This window comes from Tauraco erythrolophus, chromosome 2 (genome assembly GCF_009769465.1).
Source record: "Tauraco erythrolophus isolate bTauEry1 chromosome 2, bTauEry1.pri, whole genome shotgun sequence".
Taxonomy (NCBI): Eukaryota; Metazoa; Chordata; class Aves; order Musophagiformes; family Musophagidae; genus Tauraco; species Tauraco erythrolophus.
The window spans coordinates 15959089-15974227 of NC_141466.1; the positions used below are offsets into that span (position 1 = coordinate 15959089).

Genomic DNA, 15139 nt, shown 5'->3' on the forward strand with positions numbered 1-15139 from the left:
AGGAGAGAATGTGTCATGTAGTGAGGAGGCAGGGAACCCTCCGTGACATCCAACGTGGTATTACATCTTCTAATGGGACAGCTCTCCTCTTTGGTATTTATCCTGCTTTTAGCACGAATGTAAACAAGAAACAGACACATCCCTAAAGATACACTCCAGTCCTCTGTCAGCCTGTGGTTTTGTGAGCTGCAGCCAAGCACAGCAAAGGGAGGCGCCCGTGCGTGTGAGTGGGGTCCAGGGGCGCACACCCTGCACCCCTGCACCCTGCATGGGCTCCTCCAGCGCCTTCCCCTTCTCCTGCAGGACCTGATGCAGAGAGAGCAGGGGCAGGAGATGAGGGGACATGACACCCCAGTGCCTCTCCATTACAGTTTACACTCACAGATTTGTTGCATGTTGTTCACGGATTAAGCCTGGCTGTGGATGCAGTGGAAGGTGCACTGCAAAGGGAACTCCTGTATGGTTAGAGATGGACACAAAGAGGGGGACCCTGCTAGCCGGAGCTGCTTGTCAGTACAGTTGGTTTAGAGAACACTCTAACCGTGCTGGGAACTAAATTAACAATACGGTTCCTAAGGCTGTAGCCCCAAAGCTTGAGGGCTGACTGAGGTAAAGCTTCTTCTTTTTCTTTGTTCGTTTTTTTTTTTTTATTTTTCTGTTTCTTTTTTTCTCCTTTTTCTTTTTTTCCGTTTTTCTTTTTTTTTCTTTTTCTTTTTCTCTTTCTCTTTCTCTTTCTCTTTCTCTTTCTCTTTCTCTTTTCTTTTTCTTTTATTTTGCTTTTCCTTTTTTTCCTTTCTTCTTTTTCTTGTAACTATCCTCTATTCCCATTTCCGTACTCCTGCAAAATCAGTACCTCACTCTTCCAAATAATCACGCGGCAAGTCTCTCCCTTTCCCCTGCTGCAACTGCTCCCCTGGGTGGCAGGCCAGGGAATCCAGCCAGGACACTGCAAACCCCTAGAGGAGCTGGCTCACCCTCTCTAATCAAAAGAGCATGTTAATTACAACACTTGGCCAGAAAAAGATGCACGTGAACTGCCAGTGAGAGAACCCTGGTGCATCCAAAGCCACTAGCAGCATTTTCCTCTCTTCTAGGAAGGGACCAACCTTTAAGCTCTCGCTAGAGCTTGTCATGAACCTAAATAGGACTTCAAAGGGAAGGCGAGAAGGGACGGTCGTCCCTCCTGACCCAAGGAGTAGACAGGGCAAATACATTTTCCTGGAGACGAGCAGCACACAGTCCAGGGGAGGCACAGAGGATTACTCAGACTCTCTTTCACCCTTTATCTCCTCCCCTCCTCCTCCTCTGCTGGAAGCTCCTATGGAAAACCCGCTGGAAAAGGAGATGGGAAGTAAGCAACATCACCCTAAAGCTCTCCAACATTAAACTGTGAGTATAGGGGCACTTATATGTGTCTTAGAGCTCTGTGCTGCGTTCTTGCCACTGCAGCTATACTGAAGCAAACCCTCATTAAAATAAAATGGAGACTACGACCACAAATACTGTGTCCCATCCCCGCTTCCATCCTTCCCTTGACAGATCACTGGGAACCTCAGAGTTCATTCAAAGGGTTTCCTTCATGCTTTACTAATTTTCAGTTATTTTCAGAACGGGAAATAAATGTCTGCAGTGAATATGCCCAGAGCTCACTTTGCAAACTACTCCAAACTGCTTTCGCTCAGCAGCAGCGGATACTCTCACTACGCCCGGTACTGCCATGCTTTGCAGCGGATCCTGTCCCTCTGCCTCCTTCCCTGGGCTCTGCACGAGTGGTTCGGGAGCTGTTTTGTCTGTCCCAGCCAGGCTACTCCATTTGTCAGGTGGGCAGCTAGAAAGCACAAGCCAATGCCAACCTCTGCACAACGCTCGGAAAGGAGGATTTGCTCTTCAGGCTGCAGGACTAGGGACACGTAGCCCTGCTCTTTCCATGTGTGATAAGCACGTGACAGATAGGACATACGTAACATACAAGAAGGGCTTCTTTTGTGTTTCTGGATTTCCTGCAAACATTCATGATTAAGCAAGTAATAACCTATGATGCAAAGAGGGACAACGCAGACTTGTGAAATGGCACCAAGGTGGTTTGCACTGTTACTCCATTAGCAGCTGTGGCTCCAGTCCTGCAAGGGCTCACTCCTAAACCTCAGAGGTAGGTGCTGTGAGCAGACCCCCTGGAGTCAGAATAACACAGAGTGAGCAAAGCTCTGCAACTATTGGCCAAAATAGGGCACATGTGCTTTCAGACTGCCATCCCTCCGGAGTAGGAGCATTTTTAAAAAGTTGTTTGCACATCCAACAGCTTGAGCTGCAATCTGGACCTTGGTGTTCGGATGCTTTCACAATACAACAATAAAAAAGAGCACCTGGAGAACAAATGTCAAAACCAGTATTCATGTATTCGTTGCATAAGTTCTCATGCTTGAAAACATTCACAGTCAAAATGAATTGTAAATGCCAATGAAGTAAATGACTGCTTTGTGCTTACAGGAATATTTTCAAACGTATTTGGGCTATATTGCCCAGACCTCCTCATTGTGAATTGCAGAGGAGAGGGGCAAAAAAGAACGAAAAAAGAAACAGTTGTGGAGAAGCACAACCAGTGCTAGAGCCAGATTAAACTTTTTTTTTTAAAAAAAACAAACTTCGACAATCCTTTTATCTCCAAGCCTCTGCAGCAATAAAGTTAAATGCCATTTTAGTTACTTTTCTCCTGCAAAGTGCTACTGCCTTCTTTCTTAATAGATGCTTCAGAACATTTTTGGTTTAACTGATAATACAAATTCTGGAGTCCTTCTCTTGCCCTTTACAGCTTGTCTGAGCTCTGGCTAATTGGAGGCTGAGGGTGAAGCACTAAGGGGTACAACTGGCTGAAGGAATCACAGCAAGTCACCTCCTGCCATTTGCCGAGCTCTTGCCAGGGACATTCTGCACACAGTATATTTCAAAGCAGCTCCTTGCCAGCTTCTCATGGTATTTACTCACACACTTTGTTTTTGACACTTGGTGAACATTATGCCAGATTATGTGAGAGTGGCAGAAGGTAAAAACTCTCATCATGGCACAAAAGTCCATTTTCTACTGCTTCTCCTAGTGGCAGAGGAGTAATGTTAGGACTCTCCTCTTACATGCATTGAACTTTCTCAGCTTTCAAAGACGTTGCGTAAAGAAAAAACAGAAGAAAACCCCAAAGATGGTAGTGTTAAGATCAGACATTTTGCCTGTAAAAAAGTCAGTTTTTAAGTACAAGGGGAAATAGCCATTTCTTCACTATTTCATTAATTATTCATCACCCTGTAATAGCATTTTAATTTACCAGTGCGATAGCAATGCCAAATGCTACAGTCCCCACTTCTATGAGCTTCATGAAAAAATACCATTATTACAGAGCAGCCCCTTTACTTGAACGCATCTTACAGATACACCGTACACTGAAATGTAGCACCACAACAATCTTGCATTTTCTTATCGTTTGTAGTTATCACTGTATTTTTTGCTACCTAAGAAAATATTTTCAATTGCTAGGATTTCTATTTAGCTTTAATGCAAAGTAATAAAATAACTCACTTCATCCACACTACAGGTATTTTTCCTGTTTCATCCTGAAGCTGCCAGTTTGCTTCATTTTTCTTATTAATTCTTCATAAAAGCACACAGGGTGAAAGAAGGAGATACCTTTAATGCAGCTTTCCTACTGTTAAGTAGATATCTTAATCCCCCTTTCAAAAAAACAAAACAAAACAACTATTAAAGTGACAAAATGACAGCAACAAGTAGACAAAGAGAAATGTTAGAGGCAACTCAGACCTATTGTCCATCATGCTCCTTTCCTTCTGGTGTTCCCCTTAAAGGCTGTCGTGTTGAGGGCGAGCCGTTCTTCACGGGTTTCCTTCCTCCCTCTGCTTTAAGAGAGTTTTACTTTCACCAGAAAATGTTTCTAGTAAGAAAAAAACAACAACAAAAAACCACAACCAAACAACCTTTATATATCCAATGCAAATGTTGTGCCAAACTCTGAGAAGCGCCACCTTGGTTTTCGTCTTTCTGGGGTTTGAGCAGTTGTGCGTGGAACAGCTGCATCTCTGCAAGCCCAGGGCAGGTGGCCCCGGCCAGACACTTGCCACTCACAACCACAAAGCTGAAAAATCTGACCAGTTCCTTGATAGTCTGAAAATATTTGTGAGTTCCAGTTTCTTTCCCTTTTACTTTTCTATAAAGTAAAAATCCAGTTCAAAAAACTGCTAAGTAGCTTTCCCATGTTTGCATTTGAGAAATAATTTTCACCGCCGTAAAAAATATTCACACCCCTAATAAAAAAAAACCCCACGATTTCCTCCATCCCCCGTACGAGGGCCAGTGGTTTTGCATCACCATCCATGACGTAGTTTCAGAGTAGTCTGACTGCAGTGCTGGGTGTGGGGTCAGCTTAAATAGAAGTCCAACCGTTTCGGCTCTCCTCTTGCAACAGAAGGATTTTCCTCTCCGAAACAAGTCTAAAGTACGGTCCTTGCAGTGCCAGGTCCTTTTAAGTCCCGTTGTCTTTCCCCGAGCTGCAGGGCCACGGTGGGCTTGGAAAAGGGCAAGGGGGGGATCTGGGAGTCTTTGAGTCAGCACATCAGCTCAGAAGGGATCCACCACAGAAGGAGTAACGGCGAGCTGCAAACCAAGATCAGAAGCTGTTACAAACTGCCCCGATTTCAGCTCTGAATGCCACCTTGTCTAACAGGCAGAGATCTACAGGGGAGAGCCAGGGGAAGAAGAGTGAAGGACAGCTCTAAAACCAGTATAGATCCTTGCTTTTATCCTGAGGCTGCAAACCTGAGAACGGAGAGAAGAAAAAAAAGGGAAGAAGAAAAATAGGTATAGGTATGTTTAAGGACAGAGAAAGACAAACTTCATTTCTGCCGGCTGAGATCAGAGGATCAGTTCAAAGCATGGGCTCCCAGAGCCCCAGGAGGCCATGAAGCAAGAAGAGCCCAAGCTAGGCTGGAGACAGGCACATGTCCATCCTGCCTAAAGCGAGGGCACCGTCAGGAGCCATTTGTGGCTGAGATAACCCAACTTCAGCATGGAGGACTGTTGCCAGAGCCGGCTTTCTGTGTCTCCACAACCACTGACTCCAGGAACTGCCACTGCTGGCTACGCCTGTGTCACCTTTTTGACACTGCTGGGAGCACACAGCCTTATTCCCAGACATCCCACCAGGCACAGGGTACCGCTACCAGGGGAAAAGCTTTTCCCTTTCTGCTCAGCACATGCAATTGTGCTTTTCTTTCAAAAACTGGGAGGAAAATAAGTAAGGAGAGGAGGTAACCTGCACAGGTCTAGAAATGACCTACTCCGCTGTGGCTGCCCACACTCTGCCCTCAGGGCAGCCTATTCAGGGAGCCAAGCGATGACCTTTGGGATGGCTCTGTCCTGCTCCCAGCTCTCGCTGCTCAAGGCAAGAGCAGGGCCAGGACAAGAGGACCTCAAAGCAACCTGTACCCTCAGGGCATGTTTGTAGGTGCCAGGAATGCAAAGGATGTTGTGTGGGGGTGATGTGCTTCGCTGTCCAACCCTCCCTCTCCCCTTCCTCACTTGTGTGGCCTGAGAGCCCCAAGAAGGGCACCCAGGGCAGAACTCAGGTGTCTCTCATGGGGCTTGCACCCCCAATTTATTCTCCCAGTGCAGCAGCCCAGTCTCTCCACCATGAGGGCTCCTTCCTTACTACTACGGATGGTGTGAAGGAGGCAGTGGGCAGGGTGCCCCTGAGCCAGGGGTACCAAGGGCAGCTCTTTACCTGCATCCACATTGAGGCTGAGGCTCTGTGCCATGTCCCCTGCTGCGTTGGGGAAGGGTCCCGGCGTTGCCCAGGCCGTGGCGGCGCCTGCCTCACTCTTGCCTAGTTCGCAGGGAGGGCTGACGGTTGTGGGCACCGAGGCGGGCGTGAGGCGGTGGGGGCGGACGGAGGCAGTGGGCACCAGGAGTGAGCCGTAGCGGGGGTCAAAGTGGGGCCCGTAGACCTCGTGCATGGCGGCGGGGCGGGGGTAGGCAGTGCTCTGTGTCCCAATGTATGGGTGGTGGTGATGGTGGTGGTGGTGGTGGTGGGCATGGTGCCAGGGCTCAGGACCGCCCTGGTGCAGGTGGCCGTGCAGAGAGGCGGGTGCGTAGGGGTCGGCAGCGGCAAAGGGCAGCTCGCTGTGGGCAGCAGCTGCCAAGGGGCTGCTCAGGGTGGCGGGGACCGAGGAGGGCTGGTACGTGCTGTTCCAGAAGGACGGTGGGAAGCTGCGCTGGCTCATTGGGAAGGAGCCATCTGGGAAAGGGAGAGGGAGAGAAAGGCAGCAATGAGCACACCCAGCGAGCCCTTGTCTCCTTTCCCCAGGGTTCTGTCCCTCCCCAGATCCCCCCAAACAAGACCTCACATTCCCTTTATCCTCTCCAGAACTGTCAAATACAAGAAATTTCTCCCAACAAATACAGATTCCTCTCAAGTTAAACATTCAACACACCTAGCCCAGGGTTTATCCATGAAACTGCAACTATTTCTCTTAGCATGTATTTGGGTCTCGTATGTAACGCGAGGGAAATGTCTCCTTTGCTCAGCAGTGAAACTCAGTGAGACCTGTTATGCACTGCAGTGATTTCCAGGGTTGGATTTTTCTTGCTTGTAAGTAATCTCGCTGTCCAAGCATTTAGGCCCATCATCTCAGAGGATGCCAGGCCCTGCCAGAAAAGTGGCTGCAGCCTCAGCGTGGTTTCAAAGCAGGCAGGAACAGCGCGAGATGCAACTAAGGGCCAGCTTGAATTTTTCTAAATATCTGGGGGCAATTCCCCATTTATTACTCTGGACTAACACTGGTTTCTTGGTATTTGGGAAGCACTCCGCAGATCTTTGGAGATCGGCAGGGCAAAGGACAAGGACGTTACATTTTCTTTGCCCAGTAAGAGACATGTCAGGTGGACTGGTGATTATTAACAGTGCAGGCAGATGTTATGTATTATCAATTGGGAATGCACACTGTTCCCAAGACAAAATTGTGCTCCTAATACATGTTTGGCAGGGAGGTAGGTCATCTCTGTGCCTGGCATCACCAAGGAAAAGGGGAAGCAGTTCATGATGAGCAAAGAACTCTCCTGCCATCAGTTCCAGCACTGAATATCTTTTACCCATGAAATATTTAAACTACTATTTCGTTCTTAGAAACTACTGCCAGCAATTCATGGAGGAATTGAGAGACTGGCTCTTGGCTGAGCAGGTTGCCCTGCAGGGTAAGGTCCCCAAAATGCCCCAAAAATACCTGTCCACCAGACAGTTAGGAGAGTGGGGAGTGTTATTCCTCTCTGCCCCAGGTACCCCCATGGGCCCATCCAAGGTGAATCAGGAACAGCTATGGAGAGCTGCGCATCAGCCATGGCCTCAGCCTTGCCGGCACTGGGTCACTGCTGTAGGCATGTCTGAAAGCTCTCATTTTCAGACATTTGGGGTCCTCATCTCTGCTCCAGCAGCAACCAGGGTGGTGATATATGTAGAGCGAGATACAGGGACACACACAATCTGATTTTTAGCCGTGGGAAGCCGGTGGAGATGGCCCCCACACTTTTGTTTTGCTTTGTTCCCGTCTTCGATTGCCACCGCGCTAAACTTTAAGCCTCCTCGGCAGGGTCAGCGGGGCAGGGGCTTGCCACAGCCGCACGGAGCGGGTCCCTCCGCGGCTTCTTCGGTAAACAGCCTGTGCGGTAAAGGCGGCTCCGTTCCCCCGACCGCCCCCCAGGCCGCTCCCCCCCGGGGCCACCGGCATGAGCTGAAGGGTTTTTTTTTCTGTTCTTTTTTTTCCCCTAAAAAGCTCAAGCCGCCCGCGGCTCCGGGCGCGGGACAGCCGGCGAGCGGAGAGGAGGACGGTGCCCGGGGTGGAGTGGCGGGGACGACGGGGACGACCCCCGGCTCCCTGCGCGTCCCCGCCGCGCCGCGCTGCGCGCTCACCCCGCCAGGAGCCGGCGTTCCGCGCCGCCTTGGCGCTGCCGAGGGAGAAGCTGCTGGGCTGGCTGAGAGCCCGGCTGAAGTGCTCGTCCACCACGGCGCTGATGTCCCCCTGGAAGTAGGTGAAGAGGACGCAGCGGGAGTTGATGTACTCGGCCTCGGGGGGTCGCTCCTTCTCGGGGCTGCAGTCCTCCTCCTTGATGCTGGCGGCGGGGTGGCCGGAGAAGGAGCTGCTGGCGCTGGCGCTGCTGCCGCTCTCCGGGGCTTCTTGCATTTTGGAGTAAAAGGCGAGTTTCTGGAGGAGAGGGAGAGGGCAGGAAGGAGAGAAAATAGAAGCGGTCACTGCAAGGTGCGCTGGTCCTCCCTGTGCCAGCCGGCATGCAGCGCCGAGCTCACTCCCGCGATCTTTCCGAGGGGATGCAAGAGTCCAGTCCTCGGCTGCCCGCCGTGTCCCCCGCGACACCCCCAGCACCCACCCACCCCGCAGCTGGAGGCAGCGAAGGGGCTGAAAATAGGGCTGGGGGCCCGAAACCCGGAGATGCCGACCGGGATGGAGCAAGACAGCCTCCGTGCGGGGCAGGCGCGGCCGGGCGGGGGTCACACGCGTGGGTCCCCCGCACGAAATCCCGCACAAGAAAGCACTTTGCAGGCCGGCTTCTGAGGGGACAGCGGCTGCCAAGGGGATGGAAATGTGGGGCGGGTGGGGGCGAGGCGGGGGGTCGCGGGCGGGCCGCGGCCGCGCCCCCATGGCACACCGCCGGCAGTGGGGGGAAGGGGAGAGGCGCTAGGTCCCGTCTCGCAAAATCTGCCCCAAAGGATGTCCTGTAACCCACAGGGAGGAGGAAGGGGAAAAAAAAAAAAAAAAAGTCGTCTAGCAGCCTCAAACACATTTCAGGCCAAAAAAAAGCATTTCCCTGGCCAGCAAGAAGCTCCAGGTATTTCCTACAAGATTATTTTGGTTTTATTGGATTCCGTTGGGTGGGAGAACAGCGGGCGCTGAGAAGTTTGCTGGATGCTTCCCATCTTCTCTTTACGCGCTTTAGCGTGTCCGTAGCTGCTGGGAGTTTCTTAGAAATAAGCGATGAGACGCGGAGCCCAGGCTTGGCCGCTTCGGGCAGAGCCGTGGGGCGGGCGGCGGGGGAAGCACCGAGGGGACGGGACAGAGCGAGATATAGAATAATGTCACTCCTTCGTGACGACCGCCTTTCCACTTGGCTCCCGGCTCGGCCATTGAGGTAATGATCATCCCCCTAAATAATGTCACGAAGCCGTGTGCGGGGGGGAGGGAGGGAAGAGGGGGGGCGGGGGGAGGTCGGTGGCGGGGGGAAGGCAAGGTGGGGGAAGACATCATTTGCTATTTTGTACCAGGTATTCCGGCCCCGCGGCCAGGCGCGGAGGTGGCACACGGGCCACCACGCCGGGGGTTGCGCGGAGCCGCGGGGCTGCGCGGAGCCTCGGGGGCTGCGCGGAGCGGGGTCGCTCTTCGCCGCACCGGCCCTACACGGCGGGGGCTGCCGGCCGACCCGGGCCCGGGGTGTTGCTTGCCTCTATCTGTCCCCTTTTTCGTTTTGCTGGGGGAGGAAAGAATTCATTTCTGGAAGGAATAAGGGGGAAGGAAAAGAAGGGAAACGCAGAGGGCGAAAGGGAAAGCGGCGCGTGGCAGGTGCGGCGCGGGGAGGAGACGAGCCCTGACCCACGCAGGGCAGTGCGCGTCCCGGGGCGAGCAGTTCCCCGCGCACGGCGAGCTGCGAGTGCCGCGAAAACAGCCCCGCGGCCGACGGGATCCTTTCATCGGAATGGATAATCGATGAATAATATCGATTAATATCGATTAATCGATACCCGCGACAGCCCGGGCAGAGCTGCAGGCAGCGCGGCAGCGAGACGTGGCTCCCGACCACGGAATACCCCGCGGGTCTCGCAGGCGGCCGCCGCCGCCGGGAGCCCAGTGGGGGCCGGCGGACGGGCCGGGGTCCCGCCGTTGAGCGCGGTCTGGGAGCGCGGGGCATCGCCGCAGCCCCGCCGCACCGCAACCCTGCCCCCCTCGGAGCCAGGGCGTCTTCCCACACCTCCAAACCGGGGAAACCCCGCAGCAAGAAATCCCGGCGCTCCCGCCTCCTCCACTTCCAGAGGGCAACTCCGGAGCACCTCTCCAAGGCGGCTGGTAAAATATCTGCCCGAAGTGGCTCCCGCGGCGGCGGCCGGGATGCCGGGGCGCAGGCGGCGAGCGATGCCCGGAGCAGCCCTCCCCGACGGACCCACTGCAAACCGCGGGCATCGCTGCCCTGACCCGCCGCGCTCGGATGGAGCCCGTCCCGGCAAAGGAAAAAACAAAAAAAAATTCTAAAAAGCCATCGCAGCGGTAAAATCGTCCTCTCGCTCCAAGGCAGCCCGCAGCCCCGTCGGTCGCCGCCGCCGTACGTACCCTGCCGAGCCCCGCGCCAAGGTGGATGCGGTTCTGCTCCGCTCACCATCGCAGGCTCCCAGATCTTCCCCCCCACACACCCACGCCTTTCCCCTCCCCTTCTCCTTTTCCCTTTTTCCTTTTGGTAAGGCCCCAGCCGGCCATCCTCCAGACGACACCCCTCCCACCCTCTGCCTCTTCGCCGCTGCCCCCGGCACGTACCTGGGGGTAGGGGCTGTAGGCTGCTGCGAAGTAGGGCTGGGGAGGACCGTTAGACTTGGTACATAACATCCAGACAGCTCATGGCTGGCCGCCGCCGGGAATTATATTTTTTCTCATCAACTCGTGTTCTGCAAAGTGGAGCTGTGCTTCGCGGGAGGGAGGTTCCCGGGGGTTAAGAGGCACCACTCATTGGTGGGAGGAGTGAGGGGGGGATGAGACCGCGCTGGGCTGAGATGACAACCCCCCCCTCCCTGCCCTCCTTCCCGACTCCCTCCCTCCCTATAGCGCGGCTCCCTCCGGCAAACGCACTGGGGCCGGAGGGGCTCCTTGGGCTCCGAGGGGGAATGTCTCTGTCCCGGCTCCAGACCCGGCGAGGGGCAGGGATAGGGGGAGCCGGGGAGATCCCCCTTCTGCAGCCGGGGCTGCCCGGGAGCAGCGGGGCGGGAGGAGCGGGGGCAGCTCCGGCATCCGGCGCCCGCCCCGGCCGCGCAGGGTCCCGCCGGCGGCCCGCGAAGTGCGGAGGAGCCAAGCGGCAGCGGGAGGGCCGCTTTCCCAGCGGGGCAACCCATCTCCCGCTGCGTTTCCTTCCATTATTTGATTTGTTTCGTTTCACGTGCTTACCGTGCCGGCTGCTGCCCCGCCGCCGGTGCCGGGCCGCGCTCTGGCCGGAGCTCTCCGCGCCCCCGGTCCAGACGCCCCCGCCGCCCCCGCCTCGTCGGGCCCCGCTGCCGACGGGGGCCGAGTGGGGCTCCGGGAAAGACAGGGGTCTGGGCTCCCCCCTCCGAAATGCCACCGAGACCGGCGTCCACCTGAAAACGCCGCTACCCAAGTTACAAGAACTGAAAGTTCTGATGAGGCGAAGGAGGGAAAATCAGTCGCTCCCCGGGAGGAATCTCCTCAGAACTTCTGAGGAATTACAAACACCGGGCAAAGGAGAGTGGAATGAACAAGTATCGTGAGGGTAAACCGGATTTACTCCCTCAGCTCGCTGCTGAGTCCGGCACACAGAGGTGTAAGTAGGTGAACGTATCTGAACTGCAAATTTTGACGGCAATGCGTAGGAGGGAGGTGAGTTTCTGACACAGGGATATAAGTTCTCAGCATCAGCCCTTTGAAACATTCAGCTTCACGGTATGGGTCACAACTACTGTGAGGAGAGACCCATTTTAACTTACGTTTTAGGCATTTATAGTAAAGCCAAAAATACCGAAAATATGAAAGAACATTACTTGGTTTTCAAATGCTGACTGTTTATACAACTATGGGGAAAAAAATCTGAAAAGAACAAACACTTCGAATTTTGAAGACCTGGATATCTTTAATTGAATTTTAGCAGAAAATCTTCTTAATTAAAACCTAAAAGTTTTACTTTGTTCCTCCAAAATGTAATTTTTATATTCTGAGTGCTAGGAACTATTCTGAATGCCTGTCCTTCGCCAAAATTGCCTTTCAGTGCCTAATGAGCATAAGGTTCAATTTTTTCTGCACCAGGTGCAAGGTTTAAAATTAATATTTAAACAATTTCTTATCTCCCTCTTCTAGTTTGGTGAATTTGTTTTTCATACTGCAATGCAGCCTGGAACGCCATGGCTGAGAGGTTCAGTCCCAGCACTGCTCCTTCCTTCATCGGAGCAAATTTTGCGCCGGTGGTCAAGAAGGAAAACGAGAGGAAGAACTGTTGATATTAGGCCTTTAAAAAAAACAAATGTATCTCATAGTCTATCATTTTATTTCTCCTGAGCAGCAAGCGAATAGCCATGGTACGGGGAAGGACTCACTCTGTGGCTGGCATCCAAAATAAGCCAGTGAGCTAAGGAACGCCCCCTCCGCTCCTCGCAGTGAGAGACTGAGGGACCTGACTTGGGACGATGGGATCTTGCTTCTCCTGTGTGTCCCTGCTCTGGAGAGGTAGGGAGATTTCCTGCCATGCAGAGATCTGTGCCTATTTCAAAGGTAATGGTACGCTGAGCGACACACACAAAATAATCTTGTTTCTCAGAAGGTGGGTCTATTTGAATACTTACTCCAAAGACACAACACACTTTCCTGCTGCTTGTATGAGCTCCTCACTGATGACTTTGTGTGGTAGCAAAGGTAGGACCTGACACTTGCCAAGGCTCAGTGTTTGCTTCTTGTGAAGGAAAACCCAAAGTGTAATAGTGACACGTGCAACCCGGTGCTCCGATGCGACAAATGGTCTCACTTGTGTCCCCTGGAGAATCTCTCCTCGAGGGCTGAATTTAGGAGTTTTACCTCACCCTCAAGTATATGTTAGGGGAATCAGGTCTGATGTGGTTTGGTATGAATTCAGTTTCTTTTATGAACAGCTATTTCTCTGTAGAACTGTCCAATGTAAGACACGAGCAAACTTTAGTGCCTCAATGTGGAGCAATACAAGTATTCACACAAAAGTGCTGGTATTGTTTTGCCTTCTCGGTGCACTCTGTGAAATCAGTCTTGGTACGGGAAATTATCCTGGAAACCAAGGGTCAGGAACTATATTCACTAATGATCTCACTGGGTATTTACAATTATATATAAATAGTTTTTCTTGGTCCTAACTAAAGAATTTTAGGTGGGTTGAGTCACACAAGGAACTACAAAGGCTTGGAAAAAACAGCTGAGATATCTCAGGGAGAAAACTGCGGCAGCAATGAAGGAAAGAACACTTTTAGGAAGGCATGGATAAGAATTGGCTGTGTTACATTAAAACACTGGCATGGGCCTACTCCTGCGGTCGTACGCTGGTAACGTTTAACAGCAGCCAATGCGAAAAGAAAATTGTTAGTTGTTAGGAATAAAGAATTATGGGTTCTGATACACAGCAAGAGGTGGAAAGTTACAACTTACCTTGGAAAACATTCCTATAAAGCAGTGTTAAGGTATCTACTAAGCTGTAACCTTTCACAAAAGACGAATCAGGTATTATTGTGACCGGCCACTGGACAGGCAAACAGATCATCAAAGAAAACATTAACATTCAGAAAGGACTGGGACAAAGAAATCATGGAAACATGATAGCACCGACTGCATTTGCTGCTCACCTTCCCTGGGAATCCTACATCCAGTGCCTGCCAGGGCCCGGCGTGCAAAAGTTGAACCAGCGAACATCAGGTTTGATTCAAGGATTAAGTATTTATTATCCAGGAGGGACCTTTTTGGGTTTTTAATCTGACCATGTATGTACTCCGTGCTGTTGGTAGCATACTTTTTTAGAAGCTCAGGGAAATTTTTGCTGTTTCCAGAAAGGCACACTTTCCCGACTGGAAGATACTACGAGGTGAATGGAGAATCCAGCCCCTGCTGCAGCCGTTCGTTGCTGTGCTTAGCTGCCTTCAGTGTTTCTCGCTTCCAGCTTGAGTTGGGCTGGCTTCAGCTTCCAGCTGTTGGTTCATGTAATGCCTTACTTCACTCAGCTAAACAGTCCTTTCATATGAAATATTTTCTCTTATGAAACTTATTTTCTTCCACATAATAATCTTTTTTTTTTTTCCCTACCAAAATAGATGCAGCTCCTTAATATTCTACAGCAATTTCCCCAGTCCTCAGATAACTTTAGTACCTTTTTTTTTTTTTCACCCTGAGCAATTTTTCAACCTTGCTTGAAAAACACTGATACAAGCACTTGTTACTTTTCTAACATCTGTCTTGCTGAAGGTATATACAGGTAAAATACCTTCTTAGCAACTGATGCTTACGGTTGTTGGGTTTTGTTTGTCACAACACATTTTTAAAGGCACGTCATGCTGACGTGCTTTCCCACTGTGATCACCACAGTGATCACCAGTATTTTCAGGGTTACTATTACGAGTTTATAAAAAACACAGACTGTTTGATGGTGTGGAACTGGTGGTATAAGGACGTTTCTGACTTTTCTTCTGAGCTCTTACATAGCTGACTGAGATTGCAAGAACCCAGACTGAAAGCTTTGGTGATCTCACAAAAGCCTATGATGCCTGTTCATGACCCCTTGTAGAGTCGTGCCTTCCGGGACCCTGTCCATCACCTGCCTTCCTTGATCCTAGATGTGCAATGCTGCAAATGGCTCCATTCGTGTGCCGTTTGTTCTTGAAAGTCTCAGGTCTTTCCATACGTCCCATTTCCCACTTTACTCACCAATCTTCCTGTGACTATGTCACCCACAAAATTTTTTCATGCCATTTTATATCAACTCTCAAGTTACTGACAAACATCTTGATAAATTCACAAAGTAGCTAATAAGAATATTCCTATATGGTATTCATATGCTATACTCCTACATAGCAGCATTTACACACTGAATGCTAAAGATTTTTGGTTGGCTCCAGTTTCATGCCATTTTTGACCATTTGCTGTGTGCTTCATTTAAATTGCGCCATGCTCCTCTATGAGATGATCACCTAGGTTTCACTAGGTGTCCTATTTCCACTCTCTATTTTATTCCCTAATGCCTCAATCTGCCTGAAGAAATCAGCACATACTTAACTTCAAGTTGAATGCACTGCTTGTGGGTTTACATGGGTCAAATTGGCTGAAATTAATTAAGATCAATATTGCTGTTCTTCTCTCTTATCTTG

General features: G+C 51.3%; 1 protein-coding gene across 1 annotated transcript; it reads right to left on the minus strand.

The window, feature by feature from the left end:
- Positions 1-4612: 4612 nt before the first annotated feature.
- VGLL2 (vestigial like family member 2) lies at positions 4613-10665 on the minus strand. The gene is given in 5 exon segments (XM_086632122.1): positions 4613-4653; positions 5780-6292; positions 7961-8252; positions 10584-10634; positions 10636-10665. Coding segments are annotated over 5 exon segments (927 nt in total).
- Positions 10666-15139: the final 4474 nt, after the last annotated feature.